The sequence below is a fragment of the Aythya marila genome, assembly GCF_965140915.1.
Source record: "Aythya marila genome assembly, chromosome: 20".
In the NCBI taxonomy this organism is placed as follows: Eukaryota; Metazoa; Chordata; class Aves; order Anseriformes; family Anatidae; genus Aythya; species Aythya marila.
In genome coordinates this window covers 10355455-10366980 of record NC_139061.1, presented here as the reverse complement: position 1 = coordinate 10366980, position 11526 = coordinate 10355455, and the positions used below count along the sequence as shown (strand labels likewise).

Below are 11526 nucleotides of genomic sequence, written 5' to 3'. Positions count from 1 at the left end.
GCTACTCAAAGGGAAGGAGCTTCATCAGCGGGCCACAGCAGGGATGTCTGAGTGCTCCTCCGCTCCTTGCTTTCAGCACCAAACTTTGAGGTGCGCAGCAGTGGCACAGGGAGGGAACCTGGGGAGAAGCAGGCGGCTGCTGGGGCAGCGTTAAGGGTGGGCTGAGAGGCCGAGGGGCCCGTCCTAGCAGTGGGGTCACCCTCCTGCCTTCCTGGAGGCACGGGGCAGCACCCCAGCACCCTGCAGACCGGGGTGCCAGCTGCACCCACCGGCTGCGAGCCAGGCGCTTCTCACAGCAGCTGGGTGTCCCTGCCCTGCACGCAGAGCTGCCTCGGGGCCGGCCCCGTCCCCATGGCGGAGCAGAGCACGGCTAAGTTTAGCCCGGCCGCGCACGGGAAGCGGCGTTATCTCATCCCACCTCCTTGTCCTCAGCTGTGCGCACGCTAATCTCCGCCTGGCACCTTGAGCTCGGAGCTGCCCTGCGCTGCAAGCGCCCTTTTATTTTTATTTTGGTCATCTCCGTCACAACTTCTTCCCACCGGGCAGCCGCTGTCATCCGTTGCGCGCCTGGCACCGGGACGGAAGCGCTGCTCCTCCCGCTGCTCGCCACGGGGATGTGTGGCCGGCTGCTGGCTTCTCCCCTATCTTTGGGCACAAGCAAAGCGCCTGCAGATGCCCCACATGCAGGACTGCCCCTCACGGCACACGAGGTGCATACTGGGGGCAGCCCTGGGGCAGCCACAGGCACGGTGCCAGCGGTGCCCCAGCTCCGGTGCCGAGCAGTGCGAGCCACCCGCACTTAACTTCAGGTCTGGTGTCATTCCTCGGTTCTGTGCACAGATGGGATGCACACAGAGCCAAAATTATTCGTCTCCTACAGCTCGGAGACCTTCTGGGGTGCACGCCGACCCCCGGCAGACCATGTGGGTTTGCACCACCCTGCCTGCCGTGGCCTCCGCGCTGCACCCGTCGCAAAAGCTGCTTCCAGCTTTGTGCTGGATTGGAGAGCTCCAGGAGAGGCAGCGCGCAGCAGCTCCTCAGCGGCGTGCTCCTCCGGTTAATCACCAGTGACCATTTTTAGTAATAATTCCCAAGGGGCCGAGGGCCGCGCGGAAACATCCGCTCCTGCCTCGCTCCCCTTCCCACCATCTGCCCCGGCTCCTCGGGTGCGGCAGGTCCAGGAAAAAAAAACAGCCCCTGAATTAGAGCAGCCGAGCCGGCGAGGAAATCCGAGCGCTAATCCCCGAGCTCTTGCTGGCACACGGCAGAGCTCCGGAGAGCCTCCCTCCGCCCCGGCCGCAGCTGGAGGCCCTGGGTGACGCCGTGGGTGACGCCGTGGGTGACGCCGTGTCACCTTCCCGCAGGGCTGCGGCGAGTGGATGGCTGCGGAGGCAGCGAGGTGCAGGGCAGGGAGCGGCGGAGCCGCGGTGCCCACAGCGAGCGGTGGCCCCGGCGCCGGGCAGGGCTCCAGCCCCTCGCGTGCCTCCGCGCCCGCGCTGCCCCGGCTTGTTTGCTCTTCGCTGTTTGCTTTTGCAGGACCTGCGTGCGCGGGTGTGCAGAGCCGAGGGGGGTTAAGCTGGTTTGTGAGGGATGGATTTTCTCAAAGTAATCGATGGTGGTGTGATCGCTCGCCCTGCTGGGCTGGGGCGAGCACCCGGCACGTCCGAGCACGAGGCTCTGCCCCGGGGCTCCAACAGCTGCCTGGGCCCTGCCGCGTGGACTGCCTGGGTGTCCTGCAGTGCTCGCAGAGCTGTGCCCATGCCAGGAGGGCTCACGTGTGGCCATGAGGCTGCAGCTGCTGCGTGCCAGGGGCTGGGTGCGGGGAGGCCGCGGCTGCCAGCCCTGCGAGCACGGGCAGAGGCCGAGCCTCGGAGTGCTGCCATGTGCAGGGGATGCGCCGCGTGCTGCCAACCCGATGTCTCGTTCCTAAAACCCTGCAGCACACTCTTCATCACCCTGCTGCTGCCACTCGGTCAGAGGAAAGCTCACCCCCCAAGCCCCTGCTCAATAATTAATCGTAAGCTATTTGGGATTAAAGACTTACCTGTCCCTGCAGAAATGCAGCACGAAGCACGGGGGTGCCGCAGCCTCACCTCGCCGCCTGCAGCTCCTCCTGCACTTTGGAGACCTGCACACATGGAGGGAAGGAGCAGCACCGCGACAAAAGGGGGCAAATTCAAATTCAATGCAAAGCAGCGTGGAGGAAGTTTTTCCTCGTGCTGCTCCAAGCCTAAAACAGCGTCAAAAAGTCACCAGAAAAAGCCAGCCCTGCTCGTCGCTGGAAGGAACGCGCCCAGAGCTCAGCAAACTGCTGAGTTCCTGCAGGTGTTTCGTTTTTAAATCCCCACTCCCGGGGGCCACGGGTGCCACCCCATGGGTGCTGGGGGCTTTTTGCAGCCTCAGCTCCTCCCGCAGTGACACAGCCCCGTGCTGGCCGCTCCCGGGCGCACGTCCCTGCGGTTTGGTGGGGGGGGGGATCACAGCATCAGCCCCCCGGGGCACAGCCCTTCGTGTAAGGAATGGGTATTTTTAAAATCTGTTAGACCCAAAGCGTGAAACCTTAGCTGACTCATACAAATATGAAACTCTCTTACGGGATGAATTAAAGCTATTAAAACAGAGGTAATTACTCATGCGAACAATGCCCCTCTCATCTCTTTAATGATCACGCAAATTAGTGCATAAAATTACGTTAATAGCCCCATAACTGCTGCACAGGCACTCAGACCTCCGGTTTGCAGAGGCTGAGCTTCGGAAACCCGGGACTGAGCAGAGCCAAATTGGGGCCATGGCACGGCGAGGGCGGGCGAGACCCCGACCCGTGGGGGTCCTGTGCCGGCCCCGAGCAGTGGCAGGAGGGGGAGCGCAGAGCTCGGCACCCAGCAAACCCCTCGGGTACGTCGGGCACCACAGCCTGAGTCACTCCCGCCCTTGTGCGCACAGCAGAGAGGTTTTGGGGAGCAGCCCTTGCTCAGGGAGCTACTGGGAATCTCGCCACAGCTTCCATCAGTTCGGCTTGCTGTTTGGAAGCCTCTCCTGCAGGTTAAGACGAGCCGTGCTTCCCCGCGCGGGGGCAATCAGGAAGGTTTTGCACTCAGCAGAGGGGGAGCTGGATGCTCGCTGAATCTGCATCTGGCTTTGGCAGGGCTAGAAATCGTTAAACACTTCTGGTGTAAAGCTAAAAACGAAAGGCTGTCGGCAGGAGTGAGAAATCTTGGGCCACGACTGATGCTGCCGGAGCCGTGAACGCGCCCGCTGTCCTAAAGCAGAAGTTTCTGCTCAGAAAAACCCAACAAACTAACAACAAACAACAACAACGACAAAACCCCGAACTGTGGTTTCTGGGAGAAACCGCAAGTTTTCTAACCAGTTCTACTTGGGTGCTAACGTCAGGTTCCTTGAGTGCCCCGCTATCGGTGTGGCGTGGATCGGGCAGGGCAGCTCCCTCCCTCCCTCCCTCCCCGCACAATGCTGGCAGTCTCCCGCGGCGCTGCAGGCAGGCAGCTGCAGAGGCCGAGGGTAAAAAACAGAGGGGCCACACAGCTCCAGGGCAAACAATTGCCCTCAGTGTACCAACAAAACCACGGCTCCGGAGGCGCGAGGCTGTCCCAAAGGGCAGGTTCCCTGCGCACGGAGCGGGCAGCCAGGAACGCCCAGGGGATGAGGAGCACGAGCCCAGCTCCACGGGGAGGCAGAGACACCCGAGGAACCCCCTGCCCGCTTCCACCCTGCTTGGGTGAACAAAACCACCCCGGAGAGGGGTTGAAATCCCACCAAACCCATCCTGGAAGGAGCGCTAGAACAGCTAACGCGGTCTGGCTGCCTCCCTTCCAGCATAACCTGTTTCTGCTAATTTATGGAAGCCAATAAAACAAACCCCGAGCGAGCTGAGCCCAGCAGCAGCAGCTGCTCAGGATGAGTGCTGAGGATGAGTCGCCCGGCCCGTGCCTGGGAGCGAACATTCCCCGCGAGAGGAGTTCAGCGGGCGCTGGCTCGGGTTAATTTCCACCCCACAGCCCCAGGCGCCGCAGGGGGAGACGTGGAGCCCAGGGCGCTGCTTTGGGCAGGCACCGCTCCCCGCTCCCCCGACGTGGAGCTCTCACCCTAGCTACCTTAACGAGCCCGCAGCGAGGCGGTGCAATTAAAACCAAGAGAGCATCAAAGTCAGCCTCCTCCACCCGAGCAGTTCCAGCGCTGCCAACGCGGGTGCACGGCGCCTTTCTGACACCAGCTCCTCGCCTGCAGAGCCCATGGCAGGTCCAGGAAAAAAAAAAAGGCACTTGGGGAAAGCCCTGATCCGCCCCAGTTCAGTTCCCTGCGCCATCAGAGGCACGTTTGGCTGTTAACGGTAGCGCAATAACAAAAGATCTTAGAGGTCTAGAGGCACAGAACACAGCAGAGCTCCGCACTGCAAACAGCTTTATTGGGGGATCCCAAAGCATTTGACAAACACGGGCGCTGTCACAGCACCGCGCAGCGCCTGTCACACGCAGCACAAGGTGAACCCGACCGCTCTCCCTCGACGTGGGAAGCCAAAATGAGAAAACTTCCGAATTGCTCCGTTCCCTTCCCTTTTCCAGGTGAAATGAACATGCCGCTTCCACTTCGATGGGAGGAGCAGCAGTTTTCGCTCAGGGGGACGCCGCCACCAGCCCGTTACGAGATCAGACTTCAGGAGCTTTGCACGAACGAGGAGGGGTCCACGAGTGTCAGCACAAACACGGTGCTCTCCTCTTCCTCACCCCCCTGGGGAGGGCCGGCCTTCCAGTGCTGCGATGTTTTACTGCTGCCGCAAACCACCCCGAGATATCAGGAAGCAAATGCTCACCAGGGATTTGCCACTCGTGCCCACAGGACCAGGCTGGATGTTTTTGAAGCCTCGCTTTGTGACTGCTCCAAGTCTCACCTTTCCTGACCACAGGTGACAGAACTGATCAGAACCCAAGGGTTTGTGGCTTGGGGCCGAACTCCCCAGCCCTCGCCCAGAGAAAAATGTGCATTTCTGACAGCAGCACCCCATCCCCACGTAACCTGAGCACTGTCTGCTCTCAGCTCACTGACACGCTCCGAGACTAACAAATGGTTATGGATGGTGCAGAAATCTTCCTCAGCGCTGACACCAATTCATCACACATTTAACTTAAATAGAACACAAGCTTTGTTATCCCAGATAACTGATGGCACATCCCCATGGTTGGCACTGAACTACGAGGACATTCACCCCGGGAAGGTGCTGCAGACACGCCTGGCACCCACGAGTGGCAGCGGGGCTGTGACCCAACCACCCATGGCACAGCGCTTGCACACAGCTCCTGGTAACCCCATCACTGCCCACCCCCTGCACAACGAGCCTCAGAAGTCCCCAAAAATTGAGAGCACGAGCACTGGGAACTGTTACACACACTGTCTGTAAGCAGCACTTAGCAGAGGGGACTGAGCGCCATTCACCTCCCATTACTCCCCTGCGCTCCCTTTCCTTGTTACCAACAGCACTAACAGGATCCTTTTTTAAGCAGTTCGGATTCTTCTTCTCCCCCACTCTGAATCCTGCCCATTTCCCAGGGTACTGCTCCCTTATTCAGAAGCTCCAGCACCAGTGCTTCCTGTGGAACAGCAGATCTTTGTTGCATACAAAAGCTTTTTGTCTGAAAATGTGAAATTTAACAATGTTACGGTTTCTGCTGGCAAGCAGACTCGTTATCAACAAATGATGACAACCATGCATGTTTTTTTAAAAATTTTATTTGTCAAAGAAAAAAAAGGCAGTAGCCAATTGAAAACCTACTTCATCTTTAACTCCAATTTTTGACTTTAAATTTAGAGAAACGACTTATTGATTTACTTTGTTTAAACAAACCCCCCTTTTTCCCCTTTAACGTTTACCATCTACTCGTGCTGAATCCTTCCAAGGAGATTGCTCCAGCGTACCTCTCCAGGTCCTCGCTTTGCTCCTTTTACCAAAAAATGAAAAACTCCATCGTGCATCATAAGGGCTCCAATCGTCAAAAATAGGAAAAAAAATATCTTTGGAATAGCCAATTGAGTTGAATAAAAAAATCCACACGAATGCGGTTTGGTTGGGGCAGGAATCCACTCCTATGTTCCTGGTAATCTGATCCCGCTCCATGAATCCTTGCAATTCAGCCTCCCTATCCTATCCACATTATGATTTGAATCCAATGATCCAGCTCCAAGGATTGGGATCCAGTGAGCCCTCTCCAATCCAAACCTTTATAACCAGCAAAACCAAAAAAGAGGAGGCAAAAAGTTAGATACTGTAATGAAAAAATAGGATTCTGGGGAATGATCAGTTATGTTTGCCATCAATTAATACAGATGTACATTAATAACTATCAATTCCCCAAAACAAGCTTTTGAATGGTGATGCTAATTTTCTTTTTTTTTTTTTTTTCAGAAATGTTAATTATTTGGAGGAAACATCGTAATATTTACATATGTCAACTGAAAATGCCAACATACTCATTGCTCGTACGGTGGTGTGCTACAGGTTTTGTGGTTGCAAAAAATGTTTATGAAATTGTAAAAGTTTACTGCTAAAGCTATCCGCCTACTGTATGTCTAAGCTATAACTAGTACTCCCAGCTGGAAGGTAACAAAATTAACTAACTGGAGTTTTCAAGCATATTCGTCAGTCAATTGTGAATTAGTCTGAGGGGAAGGGCTGAGACTTAAATTATTCCCAACTAGGTTTTCTATTTTCGCTTTCAATTCTGGTACTTTAAAAAAAATGAAATAGCAACGCTGTATCAGTCACACAGAGGACATGCAGATTTTAGCAGTATTGATATTATACTCTGATTTGAAGATACCCTTCATCTACAAGTGTACAAATACTACGCAACATTAACACTTGTAACCAAATGCTGCATGACAAAGTAAACCAATACTCCCACCCCCGTCCCGGTTTGTTCCTTTAAAAAACTAGAATGGAATAGAGAATTACAAAAGCGAGTTATTTAGCCACAATTGCCAAAAAAAAGGTTTTAAGGAGAAGAGCAATTGTAGTCTGCAGTAACTAAAACATGCCTGAAGAAGTGACACGTAGGCGCACGTACTCAATTAACCTGTCTCTCAGTATAAGGTCAATACTGCCAAGTTCATCTGTGACAATAGCACTTGGAGTCATACCATTGCCTCCATTATTGATCTGATCCTCCTCAATCCTCCTTTTGACAATCCTAAAATGATTGACATGTGCTCCACAATCCTTTAATCCAAAGCATTCTTAATCCATCTCTTCAGATATGTCTACAGAAAGACACACGAAAAGGCAAGATAAAATATAAGATCCCCCAGAAGAGACAAGTTAGCCACAAACATCCCAACATCCCCAGCTCGTATAAACCATAGCTGAACACTGAGACATTTACACAGCAATACCACAGTTTGAAGAATGTTGGTATTTAACTAGAACTAAATTGAAACAATCCTGACTGACATCAATTAAAATACAATTTACCAAAGACATGAGGGGAATGTTGATGTTACGGAGCAAATACTCACTAGGGATTTTACACAAGAATGCAATTCAACACTTCAGCCAATTTGAATAAAACAGTTTGAATTAAAAAAAAAAATTGAAAGACTGTACTGAGTAAAGGAAAACTGTGTACAACATGGGGTTCTACAAAAAGATCAGAGCTAGTGATCGTTTATGTACGAGATCGGGATCTGCTGTGGCGGGGAGAGTAGCGTGGAGATCCTCTGCTTCTTCTTGGGGAATAACTGCGGCTTCTGCTGTTGCTTCGACTACGGCTTCTGCTACGACTACGGCTGCGTGACCGAGATCTTCCATAGCTTGGACTTCTTGGACCATCAACTTTAACACGGATGTAGGCAGTTTCTCCCTATTGAATAGACAGAACTTTCGATTGAAAGGTCTAGGCTTTAGGGCCATCTTTTTAGGCATGCTGACAGACTGCGGATATCGTTTACTAAAGCACAGAAATAGACACCAAAGCCTTAATAAAGTCTATTCCGTGACAAACTAACCACAGACTTAGTTTAGCTGCTTTGTGTTTTTAAAACAACAAACACCACACATTCCTTACCTTCAGCTCCTACTGTTAAGCCCTTTGTATCCAATTCTGGCCAAAAGAGTAAGTATGGAACCTACCTCATGAGATCTAAATTTAGTGTTATCCAGTTTTCGCACAGCGTAGGTCATATCTTCCTTCCGTACAAACTCCACGACACCAGTGCCATCTCGGAAAACATCAGCATAACATACATCACCTGCCTCACGCATGTGATCCTTTAAATCCTGCCAACTTCCACTTGGAGGCAGCCCTAGATAAAAAAGCAACACCTTGCTTTACAACCCCAGCGTATTAGCATCGTCTGTAGATACAGCACAGCGGACAGGAGAGGCTACACAGCAAGCAGGCAGGCTGCCTCGAGGAGCCCTTAGCAGCCAGCAAGAGTGCTCTGTGCAAGCTACACGAGGAGATGCTTTGTAGGAAGTGCTGCAGAGCTGCATCACCCCTCACAGCTGCGAGGACCGAGGGGGGGGGAACGCTTGGGCTAGCGAGAGCAACGACTCACCCGAGACGATCACTCTGTACTCCGAGCGTCGCGATGGGGGCCCGTACCTGCCCCGGGGGGCTCCTCCACCTCCACCTCCTCCGCCTCCTCTGCCGGTGCCCCGGCCGCTGCGAGGGAACTCCACGCGGAGGCGATACCCATCGTAATCGTAGCCGTCCCGCCCGTACACGGCATCCTCCGCGTCCCTGCGGGCCGGGTCGTGGCGGTGAGCTCGGCCTCCACCCCCCCCCTCCCCGTTATCACCGCGCCCTGCCCCCCCCCAGCCGCTCTCCCCCCCCCTCCCTCCCCCGCCTTTGTTCCCGCTTCCCGCCGGCCCCTCCCCGCCGCCCCGTTAGCGCCGCCTGAGGCCTGGGAGGAGGGGGGGGGGCGGCGGGAGCCGGGCAGCGCCTCAGCAAGCGGGGGGAGGCCGCGCAGGGCCCGGGGCCTGACGGCGTGAGGAGAACGGGGGATGGGGAGAGCAGCGGGGCCTCACCTGGGGTCCTCAAACTCGACGAAGGCGAAGGGCGGCCCCCCGCGGCGGTTCTTGAGGTCGATGTCGCGGATGGCGCCGTACTTGTAGAAGACGTCCTCGATGTCCTTGGTGCGGATGTCGGGGGGCAGGTTCCCCACGTAGATGCGGCAGTCGTTGTTGCCGGCCGGGCCGCGGATCACGCCCCCCCCGGACATGGCGAGGTCGGCAATGGCTGCGGCGGGGCTGGGCCTGAGGCGCGGGCGGCGGCGGCGGCGGGCGGGCGGTGGCGGTGTCGGGGCCGGGGCCTGGGCCGGGCCGTGCGGACGGGAGCTCTCCTCGCGCCGCCTCCCCCAACCGCCGCTGCAAAATGGCGCCCGCGGCTCCCCCTCGCGCTCCTGCTGCGCGCAGCGATCTCACCCCCGAGCCGCAGCACCTCCCGCGCGGCCCCGCGGAGAGAGGCCCGCGGACGCGTATCCCTCCGCGCCCTCAGCGCCCGCTCCTGCGCATGCGCGCCGCCGCAGGAAAGTAGTCCCTCCGTTCGCCGCTCGCCGCCGCCTCGCCGCGGAAGGCGAGGCCTCGCCGGCAGCTCCGCCGCCGGGCGCGGGGCCTCAACGAGCGCCGCGTGCTGCCGGTGGGGCCGTGCAGCTCTCCCCGCCGCCGCCTGTCGGTGCGCCGGGCCTGCCTGGCGTCACGTCCGGTGCGGCGCTCGCGCCAAGAAGGCCCGGCAGGGGCGAGGGCGCGGCCCACAATGCACCGCGCCGCGGGGGCGCTTGGCGCCAAGGCGCGGGGCGCGACCCACAATGCACCGCGCGGGGGGGGGTGGGGTGGGCGCATCCAGGCTCGACCCGGCCCAGGTCGTAAATACTTGGTGTTAAATAAATAAAATGAATAAATAAATGCTCAGTATTTGTTTAATTAATTAGTTATTAGTTTATTAATTATTTTCTTCTTTCTGGCCATCTGCGCCGTTTCCCGCTGGTGGCAGCTGTGCGGCTCTTGCATCAGACAGACCTCGCAGCCAATGGCAGATGCTGACGTGATTTTGGGAATCAAAATAAAGTGCAGAAAAAAAAAACACACAACACACACAAACCTTTACAATGCACCGCCTGCTCCGTGTCTGCCTTTGTTAATAAAAGTGGAGGCCCCAAAAGGCGTTGGGAGCAGAGGGGGAGCAGCCCCAGAAGGAGGTCCCAGGGGTGTAAGGAAATAACGCACGGCAATGTAACATTTACGGGATAGTGATTTACATAAAGTCACTTCCAAACACCCGTTTATTATTTTAGTTAGTCACAAATTCCTGGAAGATTTGTTAAGGCAGTAAGTGCAACTTTTAATGTACAAATTGCTTTTAACTAATGAGGGTGCAATTAAGTGAGCCAAACTTCGCTTTCCAACTAGCGCTGTTTCGGCCAGCAGGTCCTCCAGGTGACATGAAAACCCAAGCGTCTTTTATTATTATTGTTATTATTTATTAATTTGCCTGGTTCCGGAGGGTAGGGCATTTCCCTTGCCTCCGAGACCAGGGCTGATAACACACTGCCACAGGGAGCCCCCCCTTGGCAGCACGGGGATTTTGCTCACATTTTGGGGTGCTGAGCGTGCCCCCAGGCCCCTGCAGCACGGCAGCTCTGCGGGGACACGCTCTCTCCCAAACTCCGTTCATTTTCTCACGCTTCACATGGCCCACGTTGCTTTGAAGTGACAATTTGTAGTGCAGCCTGCACGCTGCATCAGGTGCGGGAGGGATGCTAAAGCATTTTTTAAATTGCTGCACTTTTGCAGTCTCTGCCCTGGGTGTCTCACTGAGCCCCAGGTATCTTTCATATCAGCGCAGGCGAGTCCATGCGGTGAGGGAAGGGCTGACTCACGGTAACCACAGGGATGGGGTTAAAGCAGCCTCTGAGCGAGCAGAAAAACCCTCTGGGCTCTGGAGTTAATTAAGGGATATTGAGAAATGTGTCATACCTCCTTAGTAGTGGCTGTCATGCATACTTCATTTTTCGTGTGTTAATTAAAAATGCGTATTCCTCTAGAAAACAGCAATCCGAATGACTTGCAGTTAGAAAAATATTTTCAGCATAATGTGTTTGACTGTTTTAAATGCCTTTATTTCTCTCCTGTGTAGGTTAAAGTGAAGTAACATCCTCTGCTCTATTGACTTTTAACATTGGTAATATCTGTGTTAGGTTGCTGGTGATTTAAATAAAGACTGCTATTAATCACAGAAAGACGCTATGAGAAAGCCCATCTTCAGGAGCGGTGGTTTACCCAGGTATAACCTGCTGACTGCCCAGGGATTTTCTGTGTTTTTAAAGAGTTTTAATGGTTTCACCATTCTCTTTGTACAAACTGCTGGGGCACAGCCTGCAGCACCCGCGAGGTTCCAGGGACAAGCTGAAAACTGTGCACCGGGCTGTGCACACGAGCTCTGTAGGTGCTTTGGAGTAAATATGGGTTTTGAACCAGGATAATTTAATGAGCTAGTTCAGTTATCTGCCAGATCAGTA

The 11526-nt window shown here is 54.9% G+C and overlaps 1 protein-coding gene across 1 annotated transcript; it reads right to left on the bottom strand.

The window, feature by feature from the left end:
- Positions 1-7208: 7208 nt before the first annotated feature.
- SRSF1 (serine and arginine rich splicing factor 1) lies at positions 7209-9746 on the bottom strand. The gene is made up of 5 exons (XM_082776505.1): positions 9038-9746; positions 8566-8750; positions 8138-8310; positions 7682-7868; positions 7209-7269 (listed from the first exon to the last, which is right to left on the bottom strand). Exons 1-5 carry the CDS (start codon positions 9229-9231, stop codon positions 7247-7249), a joined length of 762 nt encoding a protein of 253 aa, XP_082632631.1. The 5' UTR covers positions 9232-9746; the 3' UTR covers positions 7209-7246.
- Between the last annotated feature and the right edge of the window lie 1780 nt (positions 9747-11526).